Source organism: Sinohyriopsis cumingii, chromosome 6 (genome assembly GCF_028554795.1).
Source record: "Sinohyriopsis cumingii isolate HCF-2022 chromosome 6, ASM2855479v2, whole genome shotgun sequence".
NCBI classification, from domain to species: Eukaryota; Metazoa; Mollusca; class Bivalvia; order Unionida; family Unionidae; genus Sinohyriopsis; species Sinohyriopsis cumingii.
Window position 1 is genome coordinate 31,152,903 of NC_142966.1, and position 17,897 is coordinate 31,170,799.

General features: G+C 34.4%; 1 protein-coding gene across 1 annotated transcript in view; it reads right to left on the minus strand.

Moving 5' to 3' along the window:
- Positions 1-4,584: 4,584 nt before the first annotated feature.
- The window catches only part of LOC149796575 (receptor-type tyrosine-protein phosphatase S-like), a 47,594-nt gene continuing 34,281 nt past the window's right edge, over positions 4,585-17,897 (minus strand). The window contains exon 26 of the mRNA XM_089960630.1: positions 4,585-17,799. Within this exon, the coding sequence (XP_089816756.1) occupies positions 17,704-17,799 (96 nt within the window). The 3' untranslated portion in view covers positions 4,585-17,703. The remainder of the gene's footprint in view (positions 17,800-17,897) is intronic.

Consider the following 17,897-nt stretch of genomic DNA (forward strand, 5'->3'; position numbering starts at 1 on the left):
TTGAATCGTTTGCATTATTTTTAACCAAGAAAGGAGAATCAATCATCAATAATCATACTCAATTGGAGGATAAATCCTTACACGTCCAGTGGATCATGAATCGGTTGAAATCTCTTTTGTTTTATTTCAAGAGTTAAGTATCTATCTATCTATCTATCTATCTATCTATCTATCTATCTATCTATCTATCTATCTGATTATATGTGTGTGTGTGTGTGTGTGTGTGTGTATTAGACAGTATAACTCTTAACTATCACAAACTTGCATGAAAATTATATAAATTCGCAAAGCGATTACTTTGAGACATTATTGCATACGATGTTGTGGTATACGGTATTATATTATTCTAGTTGAAAACACTGTTAATGCGATGTGGGATCGTTCCGGTGGCCTAGTGGTTAGCGCGTCCGCCTAGGATGCGGGAGGTCGTGGGTTCGATCCCCGACCGAGTCATACCAAAGACTTATAAAAATGATACTAGCAGTTGCCTCGCTTGGCGCTAAGCATTAAGAGGTTAGTGTTCGGACTGGTCGGCCTGGATGCGGGATAATGTGACTGGAAAGTTGTTAAAGGTACGTTAAAAAAATTCAAACCACACACAAATACACACACACATTCGATGGCATACGATATTAAATGACTCTATTTAAAATACCTTGAACAAACATAAACCTACCGTTGCATAACAGTGTCAATAGCCTTCGTCATTCAAGCTGTCAAGTGTTTGTATTTATAATAATGATATATTTGTGCACAGTTATTCATAAAACCGATATTAGTGTTTTACCATGTTCCGATGAAAAACACATGTTTCTTAAGTGAAATATTACCATATAATAATATCAAATATAACAAGGGCCCGGCCTAGCTAAAAGACATAGCTAATATATTATTAGTTATCCCGCTCGTTTTTATTTATGAGAAAAATTTCTTCAGCACACATGCGTGGGTGTTGGATAGAGAAATACGACCCTATTAGTCAGGTTAAGGAACAGTGATTTACTAATCACGTATATTAACATCATATTTGTATTTTCTGATTACTGGTAAATTATAGTCGTTTTTCATGCCAATAATATGAAAATACATCCACTTCTCCTACAAAGAACAAGTTCGCTTCCAGCTTTTGTCGAAGTAACGAATGCGTAGTTGCAATGATCTCGCCTTTTGTTTTCGTTTTTATCTTCGTCATGTCGTTTCAAACCATCGTATATGAATTGGAAGAAGGAGTAAAAAAGAATATAAATTTGTCTAATTATATTATTTAATTTTTGTACATCAAGTACCTGCTACGACTGCAACTCACGCGCTTCAAAATATATTTTTCATTTATGCAGTTATGATGATCTTCCATTAATGCCACTATAAATGTTGTCTGCAACAGTCAGGTACCGCATACTGGCATGACATATAAGATTATACCTATGCAGATTTATGCGTCTCTTTTTCCCCACTCTAAAAGGGCTATCGGCTGAGAAGGCTCATGTTTTCACCAAAACCAGCCTGAGGTGGCCTTTAGCACTAATTGCCTTAGTGAATTAATTTCATTGTTGTATATAAGCAAATACTATAGTATCTATACGCAAAAATGAATTATAGGAAAGTGGAAAGAGTTTATTATTGACAATGTTATATTTGCATTTGACATATTTTGTCTCATTTACTAAAGTAAGATAGTAGCAGTGAAAGATTTTAGGGAAAACCTATACGCTGTTGATGCTGATTATCGTTTTTATTACCTATTGATTTTCTTCAAACAATTTCCTCTGATAAAAATTACAGAAAAATTACCGAGTGGCCGAGTGGTCTAAAGCGCTCACCGTTACGGATCACTGCCATCTCAGCTCTGTCTGCATGGGTTCGAGTTTCAGGCTCTGTTAACGTGGGTACGTGAGAAAGCTTGCCAGTAGCTTCTCGTGGGTCGGTGGTTCTTCTAGGGTTTTTCCTTCGCCATTTATACAGGCCTATATTGTGCTGAAAAATGGCGTTACGCCCTAACAACAGCTACAAAGAAAGGGAAACTTTGCATAGCCAGTCTATTACTGCATAGAATGGGAAATGGTATTTAGTCCACATCTCACTTAATAACTAATTGAATACAATTAATACTTCTGAATTATTAGCTGTTGCATACAAAAATAATTTTATAGGTAGCTAAAGAAAGTTATATCTTAGCTTTCAGTCAGTTGCATTCTCCAAAGTAAGCGAAAATGAAAATAATTTGCGAAATTCATCTTCGGCCCTTCTGCTCGAAAACCTTTTGAAACCTTCCAGTATTGAATAAATTAGTTATGCACGTACGTCTCATGATTCCAAGGGTTACTGCATGTCATAAGAGCCATTCGCAGCAATTATATAACGGAACAGAGAACCAGAACCAGATAGTACAGACCACGGTAACTTTCGGACACGTAGATGACTCTTTGGGACAGGCAGTTGATTCTTTCGGACAGGTAAAAAAATATAGACAGGTAGGTTACCTTTCTGGACAGACGAATCATTTGGACAGGTAGAGGATTTTTTTGGGAAAGGTTAATCACTCTTGTCGACAGATTTTGACATTTTTGGACAGCTAGATGACTTTCTTGGGCAGGTACGTGACTCTTTTGTTAAGGTAAATGACTCCTTTCAAGTCTACATCTCTTTATTTTTGTTTTATTAAATTAAACAATTATACGGACCAAAGACATGTCATGGAGAAAAAGATGCCCACTGGTCACTATACAATATATGCACTGTTCTCTCCTTTTCCACTCATGGCGATATCCAGTTACCCAGATAGTATCTCTCCTTTTCATCTCATAGTGATCTACAGTTACCCAGGTATTATCTCTCCTTTTCCACTCATAGTGATCTACAGTTACCCGGCTAGCATCTCTCCTTTTCCACTCAATGATCTACAGTTACCCAGCTAGTATCTCTCCTTTTCCACTCATAGTGGTCTAGAGTTACCCAGCTAGTATTGAGATATTGCGATCATTCACATGTGTCAACATGGACAGTCGTAATCCACCTCATAACGACGGCTTCACACTGTATGTTTCGGTCAAAAAGTCAATCGAATGGATAATTAGCTGTGATTTGTTATGCAGTTTTCTTTAAGTGGCTGAGGGCGACGGCGGAGGCTGCCAAGTCCACTAAAATAAAACGCAGCTTTTTCATTAAGGCATTATAGCTGTAAACACAAAAGAGACTGAACATCCTCACAACTTAGTGGACTAGGAAGAGGAAAAGGTAGCTTGCAGTTCGCTTAGCTGAATGTAGCGTTAAGTAAGCGATAATAAAGATGTTAGTAACATTGAAATTGGTGGTCGCTTAGGTCTCACTGGAAAGTTTATCTGGTGAATTTTCATCCGGCAATGACATATTGCAGAAAAATGAGAATAATTGTACATTAAAGATACAAATAAAAACATACTAATGATTTTTGTAGAAAGCATGCATGTGAGATTTTGACTGCGGCAATCAGGTTAATTCCTTATACAGCTGGTGGCTTTTATACTGAACCAACACTGCCACTAACCCCTCTTTTTTACATTCATTTTTTACAGCAGAGAGCTATTTTAAATATTTCCTTGACAAGGCAGCAAAAAGAATCAGTGTCTCATGCAAGAATAAAGTTCGCTAGCACTATAACGAATTAGCATACTTTTCATCACCCCTCATCCATCTCGATTTTTAGATATTTATCTCTGTAGCAGACATACGTAAATATGTAAGCCAAGTCGGCTGTTCATTTGCAGCCCAAGTTACGCATTTGATCTCCAGTGCTAGTCTAACTGCGACAGGCAGTCACCAACAAGCCAACCCATTTCCAAGCCTAAATCAAAGTAAATCTAAACACATTACTGATTTAGCTTATGTGTGAATTTATAAATGCTAGGCTTTTGATAATTAGGTTCGTGCCTTCTACCTTAAAAATTAGGGAGGTATCAAAATACGAAATTATCCAATTACAGTTCAGGTGCTATTCAGAGCAAAAGCCTGAGGCTGCGTGCAAAAATAGCTGTCAAAGGTTAAAGTCCCAAACGTTTTAAGTACAACTGATATTCTCTATTATAGAAGATAGTATGATATACATCTTATCCAGGGGCAAATAAATCTGGGAATTAAAAAACAGTTAGGTCAATGGCATAATTTTTTTCACCTCCGACAAAGAACAATTCCCTATAGGTTACTGATCTTTATGTGTTCCTGTCACTTTTGCGTTATGCCATCTTCTCTGTTCTTATTAATCCAATATGACTGAGTAGATCACAAAGTCATTTGTTTTACTAGGTCGTATCACTAACAGGAATACCGTCTTTAATTGGATCAAAAAATTGTTTCCATTTGTGAGATAAGTTACGGCAAGCAGCGTATCACTTGATTAGTTGGTACTATTACAACTGTTTGTTACGGTTCTTTCAGTCATAACATATTCTGGGTTCGCCTGGTACTGGCTTGAGGTGAAATGAATGTAGCATTTTGATTGTGGTGTTTGTATTGATATTTCTGTACAATAAAAGGCTAGAAGGGCAGAAGAGATTATAGAGAAGAACGAAGAAATGTGTGCTATTTATGTTGTAAATAAATGCAGAATAAATTATGTTCTCTTATTTCCTTTCTCTAATACTCACAAGATCACAATTACATTGACATACACAATAATAATTTTATTTCATGACCATACATTTTCTATACAACATAAGCCAAACAAGATTATTTTTTAATACACAAGTGTTAATGTATATTTTAAGAAACAACAATTTAAGCATAAATACGTTTTCAAACTAAATTTGATATAATAATGAAGACAATGTTTATATAACATCAAAGCATAATTATATTGGTGGTGGATTGTACTAACCCTATTTATATAAATTCTATAAAATAAAACCTTTAAAAGAAATCTGGGTAATTCCAATTTTTTAGACAAATCTGAAATTTGTATAAATCAAAACCTGGGCAAATCCGAATTTTGGACCAATCCGAAATTTGTATGAATCAAACTCTGGGCAAATCCGAATTTTGGACAAATCCGAAATTCGGATAACTTTAAATCAGAGTATGTCCGAATTTTGTATAAATCAAAATCTGGGCAAATCCGAATTTTGATATTGTAATAACAAAACACTTTGAGAGAGGGCTTTTACTGAATAAAAGTAATCATGACTGATAAAAATTTGTATTTTGAATTTTGGTCCGAAAGGAGACAGACGGTTGTGACTTCGATATTGTCAGTCTCTCGTCTGTAACGACGGGGACCTTATTTATACTCTCTGTACCCTTGGAGAACCTCGGATGTTTGCACAAACATAAACAACGGGGACACTCGATGTTCTCCGATAATGGTTAGAAACGAGGACGCTACCACCTCGCGCTCAGCAACCTAAAGTACTGCGAACAATTGCGCCATTACAAACCTACACGTTCCGGGAGGCAATATTTGATTAAAATCCACTGTAAACAAGTAAGGCAAAATAAATTATTGTCATCTAATAACACGTAATTATCTAACAGTTACTCGCAACATAGTGACGAGTCGAAATAATCATCTCAATGGATGAAATGAGTGTCGGTCGATCTCATTCAAAGATGACATGTGCTTTCAACAAGGGACCGTCTCAAGTCAACGTAATAATTGGAAACAAAGTACATGTACGCAACATTTTAAATAACTGTACTAAACATATAGATAAAATAGAATTGTGAGACTGGCTTAGCAGTACGTTATGCATAAGTCAAGATCTGGGTCAAACACATCTTGCAATTGACCCAGTTGTATACGGGAGGATGCACGAAAAGGTGAATGAACATGATATTAACGAGATTATTTATGTACTCGTTTCCTAAATGGTAGAGATAATTACATCATTCAGTTGGATTCTTACGTAAATCTATGTTCTTTATACTGGAGAAACGTGCATCTCAAACATTTTTGACGAATACGATATAATTACCAGATACCCAGTTGCAGCGATGACTCCGAAATATTTAGATTTTGTTCTGTCGGTCTACGATAAGCATCAAAATGAAAACACTTTCATGAATGCTATAAAAATGATAAAACATTCCACCAATCATGCTTTGACTATCCTGTGCTTCAGCATTTTTCAAAATAAGCCATCAAGGCAGTATATAAAAAAACCATATAATATTTCATAACAGATACCAATTTAACATTTGTACAGAAGAAACAATACCTCTTATGTCTGCGATGAGACATACACTCCGATCTAACAGTAGAACTTACGCACACACACACACACACAAACACACGCACATATTTCCAGCTAGAGTACAAGATATATATGATGTTCTATGAAATCGTTCTCCACCAAACACTGAATTTCTTTCTTTCAAACATTCCTGTTTGAGATGGTTCCTCCTGTACGGAATCTGCCACACATGTGTGGAATCTTTGATTTCAAAGTCACTGTTGCTTTTATTTGTGCGTATAGGAACATATGGAAATAAGTGCTCTTATTCAAGTAATAACTGCTTTCGTTCATTATTTTCTTGTGGCTGCAGATGTGAAAATGTATTGTCCAGATTTTTCATACTTTCAGAATTCTGAAGAGTGGTTACTTGAAGGGCTCTAAAGTCCAGTTGTATTCCATCACTTAAATCATCACTGTTTGTGACAGGTAAAACTAAATTGACTGCAAGATTAATATGGTTATTTCTATAAACATACATCTTTAACAAATATTACAAAGTTCTTTTTGTTTTTGCTTCCCAGGAGTATTTATGCTATAATTTAAATCACTTACTTATTTTCAACTGTGTAAGGACCATAATATCTAGCCTGAAGTGGATTTTGAGGTATAAGCAAGAGAGCATGAACTCTATCACCAGGTTGAAAACTCCTTTCCTTTGTAGTTTGTCATACCTTAATTTCATTTTTGACTGAGCAGAGTGTATATTAGTTTTTTTCAACTTCATAAGTGTTTGACAACTTTCATTTAAAATTAAAAACGAAGTCGAGAAGATTAATTTACGTACCTTAATTTGAAAGAAGTTTCTCTTTTAACAAATTCATTGGTCCACAGACAGTATGTCTAAAAACAAGCTCAAATGAAATTTCCTAAAGATTCTTGACCTAATTACCTAGCCAACAAAAAGTAAGTGAATACTTTCCATCCAATCTTTTCCATTATCATAACAATACGAACGAGTCATATTTTTCAAAGTTTGATGAAATCTTTCTAAAGCCCCTTTTCTTTCAGGGTAATAATCAGAGGACTTGAATTGATGGATGCCTAATTCATGCATTACTTGCTGGAAAATTTCAAACATAACATTTGACCCTCAATCAGATTTGGGTAGGCCAAATTAACTAAAACTAACTCTATCAAAACTTTAATGATGGTTTTAGTTTTAGTATTTCTCAAAGGAATTGTCTCTGAGAATCTTGTGGACGCACATATTATGGTGAACAGGTATTGGTCACCTGACATGGTCTTGGGTAAGAGACCGTCATAGCCTAATATTATTCTACTAAATGCAGGAATAGGTTGCAGATGAGCCTTAGGTATCTTCTGACTGGGACCTTTTGCCATTTAACAAATGTGACAAGGTCTAAAATATTTAAACACCACTTTTAACTTTTAACCAGTACAAGTGATTCACGATCTTGGGATAAGTCTTATTCATCCCTTAAGTACCAGACAAAGGAGTGTTATGGGCGAGACTAAGAATTTCCTGCCCATACGACTTCGGAACAAATTTGATAGCTCACTGGCCATTCATCAACTGCAGGTACCACAGGTGGTTTCCATTTTCTCATAAGGACGCCGTTTTTAATAAAATAACAAAAAACTACTTATTTGGCTTCCTTTTCGCTCATAGCCCTCTGAAACATATGAGATCTCAAATTCGTCATTTTTTGCCCTGATTAATACAGAGAGAATGAGTAGCAAAAAGAGAATCACTGTGATCAATACCTGTTGATTGACCAATACGAGGAGCAATAGTGACCTTTTCAAAAGCCTGGCTAAAACATGTGTCAGATAAAGAAATGGAAATGCTCTCCTGATCAACATTATTCTCAATATCTTTCTTTGCCATAGCTCAAGTAACTCCACAAACTGGGTATGAATCCGGAACTTAATTTTTAATACGATCGACCTTCTCATCGAAATGGTTACAATTGGATTAACAAGTTTTATATTCCGCTAGATCATAGTCTAGTAATAAATTAATACCCTCAAAAAGAAAAGACAACACTGCTCTGACTGGCACGGGTCCTGAGACTAAGTCTGATGCCAGATTTATTCATTGGAGAGGAACATTAAGAAAGCTACACTCCACTTCCTGAATAAAAACACTTTTAGTAGAAGAAGACTTCTCAGAGAAAGGCAAATTACCTGATAATAAAAGACTTTGAGAAGCTCCTGTGGCTCTTAAACGTTCAATAGGGAATAGGATTGGTACAATCACCCACGAGTGATATAGAACCCTTCGACAAGAATGGTTCACAATTCCCAAAATATTGTCCTTTCTTCTTGCAGTATGCGCATCTAGGAAGGCATCGTTATTATCAGAAACTTAATGGGTATAATTTGTGTCAGAATGAGATTTCGAAGTGCTCTTATTGGACTGAAATAGCGTTTCACCAGACGACTGCTGAATAGAAGACTTACTGACAAAGAAACTTTGTGGGTTAAGGAATAATCATCAGCTGTACAAGCAGCGTTTTCCAAACGATTGACCTTTTGCTCACTAAGATAGCCTTAATATCACTTTCGGACGCAGTTATTGAACTCATCAATTAATATGAGTTGTCTAGGCCAACTTTCTTGACTTAGCACCACCTATCAAATAATTGTTCTTTTTCCATGCAAATGCAACATTCTTTTGTCCAGTTTTATTTCTTATAGTTGCTAAACCTTTGTCAATATGCCTCAGGTACCAGCTCATAACCCTTCAAGATAGATTCTTTAACATGATCATAATCAGCACTTTGGTGTACTGGCAGAGAAGTATAGATATCACTAGGCTTGCAAAAACAAAGTGCGTTTTGAAATAGCATTGTCCAATGCTCTCTTGGTCATTTCAAATTTTCAGCTATTTTTCAAAATGAGGAAAGTTTACCTACTTCTTAAAAGGGGGTAATATCCTAATATTTTAGTAAGATCAAAACCTACACTTGTGTGAAAAGTAGAGAGTTTTTCCCACTTGTCAGTTCTAATTCATTTATTTTAAATTGAAATTCTCTTTGTTCTTTATCTTTTAGCATTTGCATTATCCTATCTTCTCTTACTTTTTCCTCTTTCTGCAATTGCAATTGTCTTTCTCTTTACTCTCTCTGCAACTCTTTTTTCTTTCTGTAGCCTTCTGTAATTGAATTTGTCTCTCTCTCCTCTTCTCTAATTACATTTGTCTCTCTCTCTCTCTCTTCTCTAATTACATTTGTCTCTCTCTCCTCTTTGTGAAGCTCAAACTTTCTTAACTCGATTTTATTCTTCTACTTTAATTTCAATTCCATAACGTCCATGTTAGAGCCAGACGGTGACTTACTAATCAAACCCAAAGCACATGTATCCAAGCAAAATTCTTTTCTACCTAATACTGAACCAAAATATTTTTTATTTCTTGCGTCGTTAAAGAAGCCTTCGCCTAGGACTGAAATAAAGTTCTCCGCTTTAGGTGACTTTGTGAAAGCTTGTTGATTTCTCAAGTACGTAACATGGTATCTGACTTAGAAAATTCCGAAACAAAGTGAAGTTGCATTTCAAACGTTTTCTGAATTATTTTAGAGACATTAATATCCTGTAAACGATTCCCCAATATTCTATGAAGACAATAAGTAATAGAACAGAGCGAAAAAGAACAACCTTTGTAAAATGCAGCAAATAATTTAGTTCCATATAATGTGTGTATTTGGATTTTTAACTTAGCTTTAACAACTTTTCAGTCATATCCATAGACTACGAAATAAAAATGTAAAAAGGAACTTACGGTATTGTGAATTAAATCGAAAATATTATTATAACTACTAACACAAGTTGTAAATAAACTTTAATGTCCCATCAGTCTTTTGTTGAGTCACATTAATATAATACAACATTTCCTTGTTAGAATTAACTATAATTCCAAGTTAATGCCTCTTTCCAAAACTATAATAGAGCACTTTGTATTTCAAAATAAATAAATAATTTCAATTAGATAATTTAACCCAAATCAAATTCTGAATGCAACAATAAAAATGATTTTCGCCAGGATGTTATCGCAGGACTAAATATTGTTTCCAGCAAACAAGAATATATAAAAACTAAGACACAAAAGAAATATCATGATGAGAGCAAAAGTTCATTTCTAGAACAATCTAAGTTATAATTAGATGGTTTGTTGCTAAAATTAAACTAAAGAGCATGATAAACATAATGCCCTTGACTCAGATAAAGATAATGATCCTAGTATTTAGCCTACACTCACGAAGAAATATTTATAGATTACTGCATTTATATGGGAAAATATGAACGAGTTTTTCGAATGGAAACACTGCACGGCCTTGGGAGCGCAGAATATCCATCCGACAAAACGAGTTCATATTTTCCCATGCAAATGCAGTAATATTTTTATTATATGCTCATTTTTTATTCTACCTGATGCTTAATTATATTAACACAATACACTACGAGAAACAAAGTAACTGACTGGATGCTATATTTCCAAACTAAATACAACAGCGCATATTCATTATTACACAACAACAACATTATTAATGCGCACATATCTCCGCTCAGATAAATTTTATCTTAGTCGCGCGCTCGACATAACTTTCGAAAGAAAATGGCGTGTCTAGTTAAAGTTCAAATTTGGAATCATATTGTGAATGAATGCGCATTGCAAACAACTTTTCCATTTGATCTGGAATGAATAGGTTAATATTTATTTTTCGATTCTACTCAGTTTCGTGATTATGGACTGGATTTATATGTGACAATTCGAAGTGAAATACATCGGATTGAATAAGCGAGGGAGAAGCGTTTTGACATCTGAAATGTGTTTGTTTCTGTCACTGAATGTTTGAAATCATAATGTAGGAAAAATATGAAGTCTTTCAATTGCAATTATCAAAAAGACGCTATGAAATTTATTGCTTATTTCATTTTGAGGGCAGTAAGGAGGATGTAATTGCACTTATCATCGAAATTACAGTACAATTTCGAAATGTGTAATCAAGATTGAGAACCTATGACATGGCTCATTTAATTCGGATTTGCAGAAATAAGAAGGTACATTCTGAGGAAATTCAGGATGTAAAACTGTAAGTATATGTTTTGCAATTCTTATCACCAGCTAAAGAAGACAGTATATACCTTGTCAGTAGTATGTTAATTATAAGGACCCTTTCTTGCGTCTGTTGTATAGCTAGCATAAATCCAAAACATTGGATCAAAAACGTTAACGCGGAATGTGCCAAAACAGCTGGTATATGGCAGTCCACGAAATACCTGCTTTACTTCATTCAAAAACAAATTTAAACAACCACAACGGAAAACGCCTACTACTCGACTGTACATGATTTGTTTACAAATGACAAGTGCTGGCGTCTGCGTCCATTGCTTGATCACAATAGAAAGTAGTTCCTTAATGCATGTGAATGGAATATGTGTATTTGCGCGCGAGTTCAGTATCAGGTAATATTGCACAATTCTGACAATATAAAGTTAACGGAGAAAAAAATCAGCAGATAATAAAAACTATTTACCAGCCATTTATCAAACAAAAAATCAGTGATTCTGGTCAGGTGGACAATGAACTTGACTTTAGACAAAGTCTGCTACAAAACACAATTTTAGATAACCAATAGCATATAATGAATTGTTTAAGGAAACTAAAAAATAACGCAAATTAAATATACATTATAATTTATATATCATTCAGGTAGTTTACGATTCTGCATAACTAGTTAGGGAGTGGATATGTACAAATCAACACTGTATTTAGTAGCAAATTTAACATGTTCAGTCTGCATTCTTTTTCATATGCGATACACGTGATCATTATTATATAGATACAGATTGAGACGATGACTTCGTAATCGGTCATCTGGTAATCGTGCAAATCAAGTATCGAACACAGATAGTTACCGTATATACTTGCTTAAAGTCAAGTCCAAAAGCAAACTGCACAGACCCATAATGCGGCAGCAGATCTGGGTCTATATAGTTTCTTAGGAATAATCAGCTAAACAAACACTGTAGACCAAAGCCTGCCAGAGAATGATGCGACAGCAGATAAGGGATGTTGTTTTAAGTTGGACTCGACTTAAACAAGGGTGTGTATGTTTCTTGATTCCATAAAAGCACATGTGGTTTTGATAGCTTGTAACGGAATTCAAGCAGATATTTTGTTGTTCAAAACACGACAATGATTAACGAAAAAATAATGATCGACTTCTCTTTTCTTATTAATCTTTTCACAATTCCTCATTGCAAATGTAATCAAGTGTTTCAGATGTTTTACTTCTATCCTATGTGATGTAATAGTATTTGATCATGGATGAAGCGCACCTGCATATTTGGTTTTGAAATGTCATTGCCCTGCGTGCACCTGACATTATTTATCTTCAGGAAAATAGATATCGTTACAAATTAAATTATTGCTTCCTGAAAATACCTTACAGAAAAGTTACATAGTGCCATTGCAAAATGTTTTAACTATTGGTGTCCATTTATTTATTTCTCTATCCTTCTTGTCTTTTTGTCCTTTTATCTATCAGTCTTGTTGCTTACCTACGTATTTCTTTATACCGCTTTTTTATTTCCTACCAATCTCACGAGTCTTGTGTTCGCCTTAGCAATAACATAATACAAAATTAAAACCGATCTTCAAATAGCTTAATAGTAGATAATGCACATATTACTCGCATAAGACTGGCCACTCTATGCAAACAAAATAAATATTTTCGACTTACTTGTAGCTTGGCGTTTACATTATAAAGAATCGTAAAAGAAACAGTTTAAGAATTCTCTCGTTCGGGTAGGGTAGCAAACAACAGTAAGGAAGGTGGCGTATTAATATATATAATTATGCATGATATACCGCATGTTGCATCAGGTGCATACCAACACGACTACCGCGAGACAACGGCATCTTGTACAAGCAATGCCGCTTTCAAACATCACTCCCTAAAGAGTGAAAAAGCTAGATAACCCACAAAAATGTAAACTATATGCATCTCATTGACAAAGGAACGTCAAGAAACATTTAAAGGACAACTTAATATAAAATCGCGTGAATTCATTAAACGGTTTTCTAACTGCAACCACTTAGCTCGTGCAGCATGGGGTCAACTGAACTTAGTATTTTCAAATAATGTAGGACGTAAATAAACTATTATCGGGTAATGCTGTACGCGTAAATGTAAACCGAACATACAATTATCTCAATTAAGCATCCGATTCAGAGCTCCATGATATTATCCATACTTGTCTAATTTCAATGGACTATAATGAATCATGGTAGTTTTCTGCCCACTCTCAAACTTTCGTTAAATGATGTATGTTACAAATATAAGGTAGCTTGATTTCATTTCTTACAAAGGATTTTTTTCAGGTACTCTCCGCTATGGAAAGCCAATATAAAACACTATTCAAAAAGTGTCATTTATTAATCTTTCTCATCGTAATTGTCTATCCATTACATTTTCACAACATTTAAAATGGAATTTTATATTTATATTCTTCTGCTGTAAAGTTGCATAAAATAATGCCTTAACTTGTTTAGATGAATAATCAAAATAAACCCATGATTAGGAAATCTTATAAGCATGAAACTGTTTAAACTTAAGTTTTAAAAATAAAATCAAAATATGTGTCTATCTGAGATATGTTTAATATTGTTAGCTAATATGATGATTTATTTCTAGGGGTGATTGAGTTCTCATGTTCTTGGAGAATATACGTTTTATCTCTTGTCTTTGTAAAAACAGATATCCATAAGGAACTGTTTTCCTCAGTTAAATGGCACTGTACATACATGTACAGAATCTTTATATAGGCTTAGTTCCATAGAGGTTGAAAAGAAATGCCAAATTCATTAGCTTCTCTCTACAAAACAATACAACGCAGGCTGGCCTCTCCATTATTATCTACTGGTTTAATTTTCTGTCCAAAAATCGTTTTAAAGAAAACTATATATTTCGATAAAGTAATCTAGTTCCAAATCCGATGTAATATTTGATATTACTGTGCAATAATAATGTGTGGTTAAACATCTCTTTGTATTCTTTCTTCTAAATATCATGCGTGTAATCTTCATAGGAATAAAATAAAATGTAACAGAAAATAGTTCTGTTTCTTTACGCGTAATAGAGACTGGTCGCACACAGTGCGACAACAACAAAATGTCAATTGTAATGCTTCTATTCTGACCAAGTATTGAACCTTAAAATTGATTACATTGTACATTAAAATTGTAGTACAGTCAAGCCAGCAAGGTGTCATAGGAAGGGTCACTTCGACATTTTTCCCATGTCTGCTTTTAAATTTGAGAGGCCAGCATCTACAGCTAATTTAGAATTGACCGGGACACCGCAAAGCTGTCCCGAGAAAGTAAACATTAAAGTTTCTGGCCATAACCGCTTAATGGGAACGCCATGTCGAATACTCAGTTAACAAGGGGAAGTTGGTATGCGTCATATTTATCGGGTTTTAGGCTGTCAACATCTGACGAAAGAAATAATTATCTTGAGGAAAAACTAGGAAACGTTACGGCTAATTAAGATTGGTCAGTTTAACGCAATGCGTACCCTTTGCTCGTAATGTTGAATTTTTGAAGTAACGACTTTGGGCGAATTTCTTCAGTCCGAGATTTTCCTTTAAGAGAAGCAAGACTCGTTCTACTCCGGGGAAAACGCAAGAGTAGTTCGTTCTCGATAAAACAAGTAAGGGAACCAGGTGGCTGTCTTGCAGGAAAAGACATTGTTTTAATGATAGGACGCACATTTTCTTGTAAAGAACAGCATTTACGGAAATAGCTCTCTGGAACAGTCTGGGACAGTCCGAAATATGGAAGTCGGGTTAAGAGGTGAAGCGGTTAGGATAGAAGGATCAAGAAAGATCCAACGTATACACGTGAAGGTGGTAAGACGTGGGATACACCGAAACAAAGAAAAGAAGTGACGCTAGTTGCTGCAAAGCAGGCGTGGACATTGTGCTCGTTTTAACACTCTCGTTATCATGATGAAATGAATCAATAATAGAACACTGCTATTGAAATTCTGTAAACGTAAATGTGCTTGAATTGAAGGTGTCATTATCAGCTTATGATATTCATCAAATTGTTATTCTCTTGTCTAAGGAGGGCTCATATTGTATTATTTCTTCTCAATGGTTATGCTCAGTTCTCTGTTGATGTTCTATATATCCACTCACACAGGATAGGGAGGTCATCCTCTAACGACAACCAAATTTAACAAAACAACCCTCTTTTGCGTTGAGGGAGTATCGTTAAAACAACGCAATATAGACGGTAAAATTTGCGAACGTTATTTGTTGCTATTAGCACAGTCTTGCTCTGCGACGATGTATTAAAGACTTTGCTTGTCAATACATACAAGAACCACAATAACGTAAGATAATGAGAATATAATTTTATGAGGGATTCCAAGTGAAAAGAACAAAACTGGAGACATGATGTTTGTTCCATAACACGTGCCATTATCAACACCAATCATCGAGACTGTTACTTGTACTAGTCATAGTTATACTTGTTCTGATTATTTCAATTTCTTTATGTTAAACGGTTAATTAATGGACAAATCACGTGGTTTTTTTATATTCGGCTGGAAAATATGACCCTTGATGTGAAATAATATATGTAGTAGCATCTATTCTGTTATATATCAATTCCGTTCATTTCTTTTTAATTTTTCTTTGCATCTTCATTTCCAACGACACGATGTAGAATCAATAATGCTAATTAAAAATTCGGAAGAACGAAATATTCATGGACTATGAATTGACTGCCATTTATAGTGATACTCTAAGGAATATATATATATATATATATATATATATATATATATATATATATATATATATATATATATATATATATATATATCGATTTCCTTCCCTGATAATATCAACATTGTAAGGATGGAGTTATTGTCCTTCATAGCACAACTAAAACCTGTTTTGGGTTTGTATCTTTCACTCATCATTCCAATAATTTCAAAGTTACATTTGTTTCATTTTCAAACATCGCAAATGGGTACATTCTTTGAAGCTATGAAAGTACTGATAACACTAGTTAACACCAATGAATTTAACTTTTCCCAACATTTTAAAAGATATTATAGCCTCGAACACCCTCAATGTTGTCGTTTCATGCAATTACATTAGTAGTTATTGTTGTTGTCCTTGTTATTGTTGTTGTTGTGAGTTTAACACCGTTTTTCAGCACATCATGGAATACATTCTGCCAGTATAATTGGTCCACAGGACGCTACTGGTAATCTTTGTCTCATGCCCACATTTGTCGAGCTCGTGACTCGATCCGAATTGGATAGGTGGGATGCTAGTTATTGACAAAGGGAAGTATTTAAAACCACTTGTCCACTGGAGGCCCCTACATTCACCGCAACACTATATCTGAAACAAAGTTCTAGCACATAATTTGGAATTTGCTTTTCTTGAAATTTGACCAATAATAAAACCAATATCATTCACTTGCTTTATCTCTGCAAATAATCACACATATAACCTTTGTGTATACGAACCATTACAAATGATCTTTCATAATTGTTCCGTTGGTGTCTTCTTTTCTAGCTAGAAGAAATTTGGATGTTTACGTATTTGAATATATAAACAAAATAAAAGCGATTCTAAGAATGGTGTTAATTTTAAGCAAATCTCTGTATTCATACACTTGGGTGAAGTATAAAGTAAAATTAATCTATCGTTCACATTCAAAGTTTTATATTCTTAAGCAAATTATGAATGATCATGGCTTTAACATATTTGTCTATATTTTATGAAAATAAGAATGCTTTCTAGATATAACAAACAAAACTAGTATTCAATCGATGTTCTTTTTTTTATATCTCAAATAACTTGTCATTTCTCAACAGAATATACGAAAATACAAAAGAAAAGATTTGGGTTACATTACCTACAAGTTTCCTGCTTTCGCTGTCATGTAAATAACACTTCAAAAAATTTAGACATGACCCACAGACTCGTAAAGTATATCTCTAATCAAATATTAATATTTAAGTTTTCGGAATTATTTTCATACTTCAAAACTAATTGTTGAGAGCAGTATATCTTACAAGAATAATATTCCCTTTTCTAATACAGAAATTAAAATATGAAATAAATAAAATAATAATTGTGCTGGCCAATATATCCGTTTCCAATGACATCTAGGCGAGATGTAATTAGAGAGATGACATATCCACCTTCGTTAAGGGTTCCCGGGACATGTATTCTAGATAGGTCTGATCTTAACATCTGTACTTTACTTAGGACGTGGAAACAGAAACGAAAGGAATATAAAAACGCCACAATTTTCTAACATTAAAATATACAGATTCTGGATATTATGCATTTTTGGATATAAATTATGTTCTAGATAGTGAATGAAAACAGTATATAAAAGTCGAATTAGTAAAATAATAACAATGAAATGCCACAGTCACGGTTTCTTTCTCCATATTCAAATAATCTACATGCTTTGATCAAATCCCCTCATCTATGATGATCAAAGAATTTCTCTCATGATCCCAGCTGTATTTTCATATGTGGATTCTGGCAAAGCATCGGTGGGAAGGCATGTATGAACGAAAACATATTGCTCCTGAAATAGGCATACGCAATTATTAGGTATAGTAATTATCAATTGATTATAGAAATAGTAGTAATTACCACCGTTGTGATTCGTGTAGCAGTATTAGT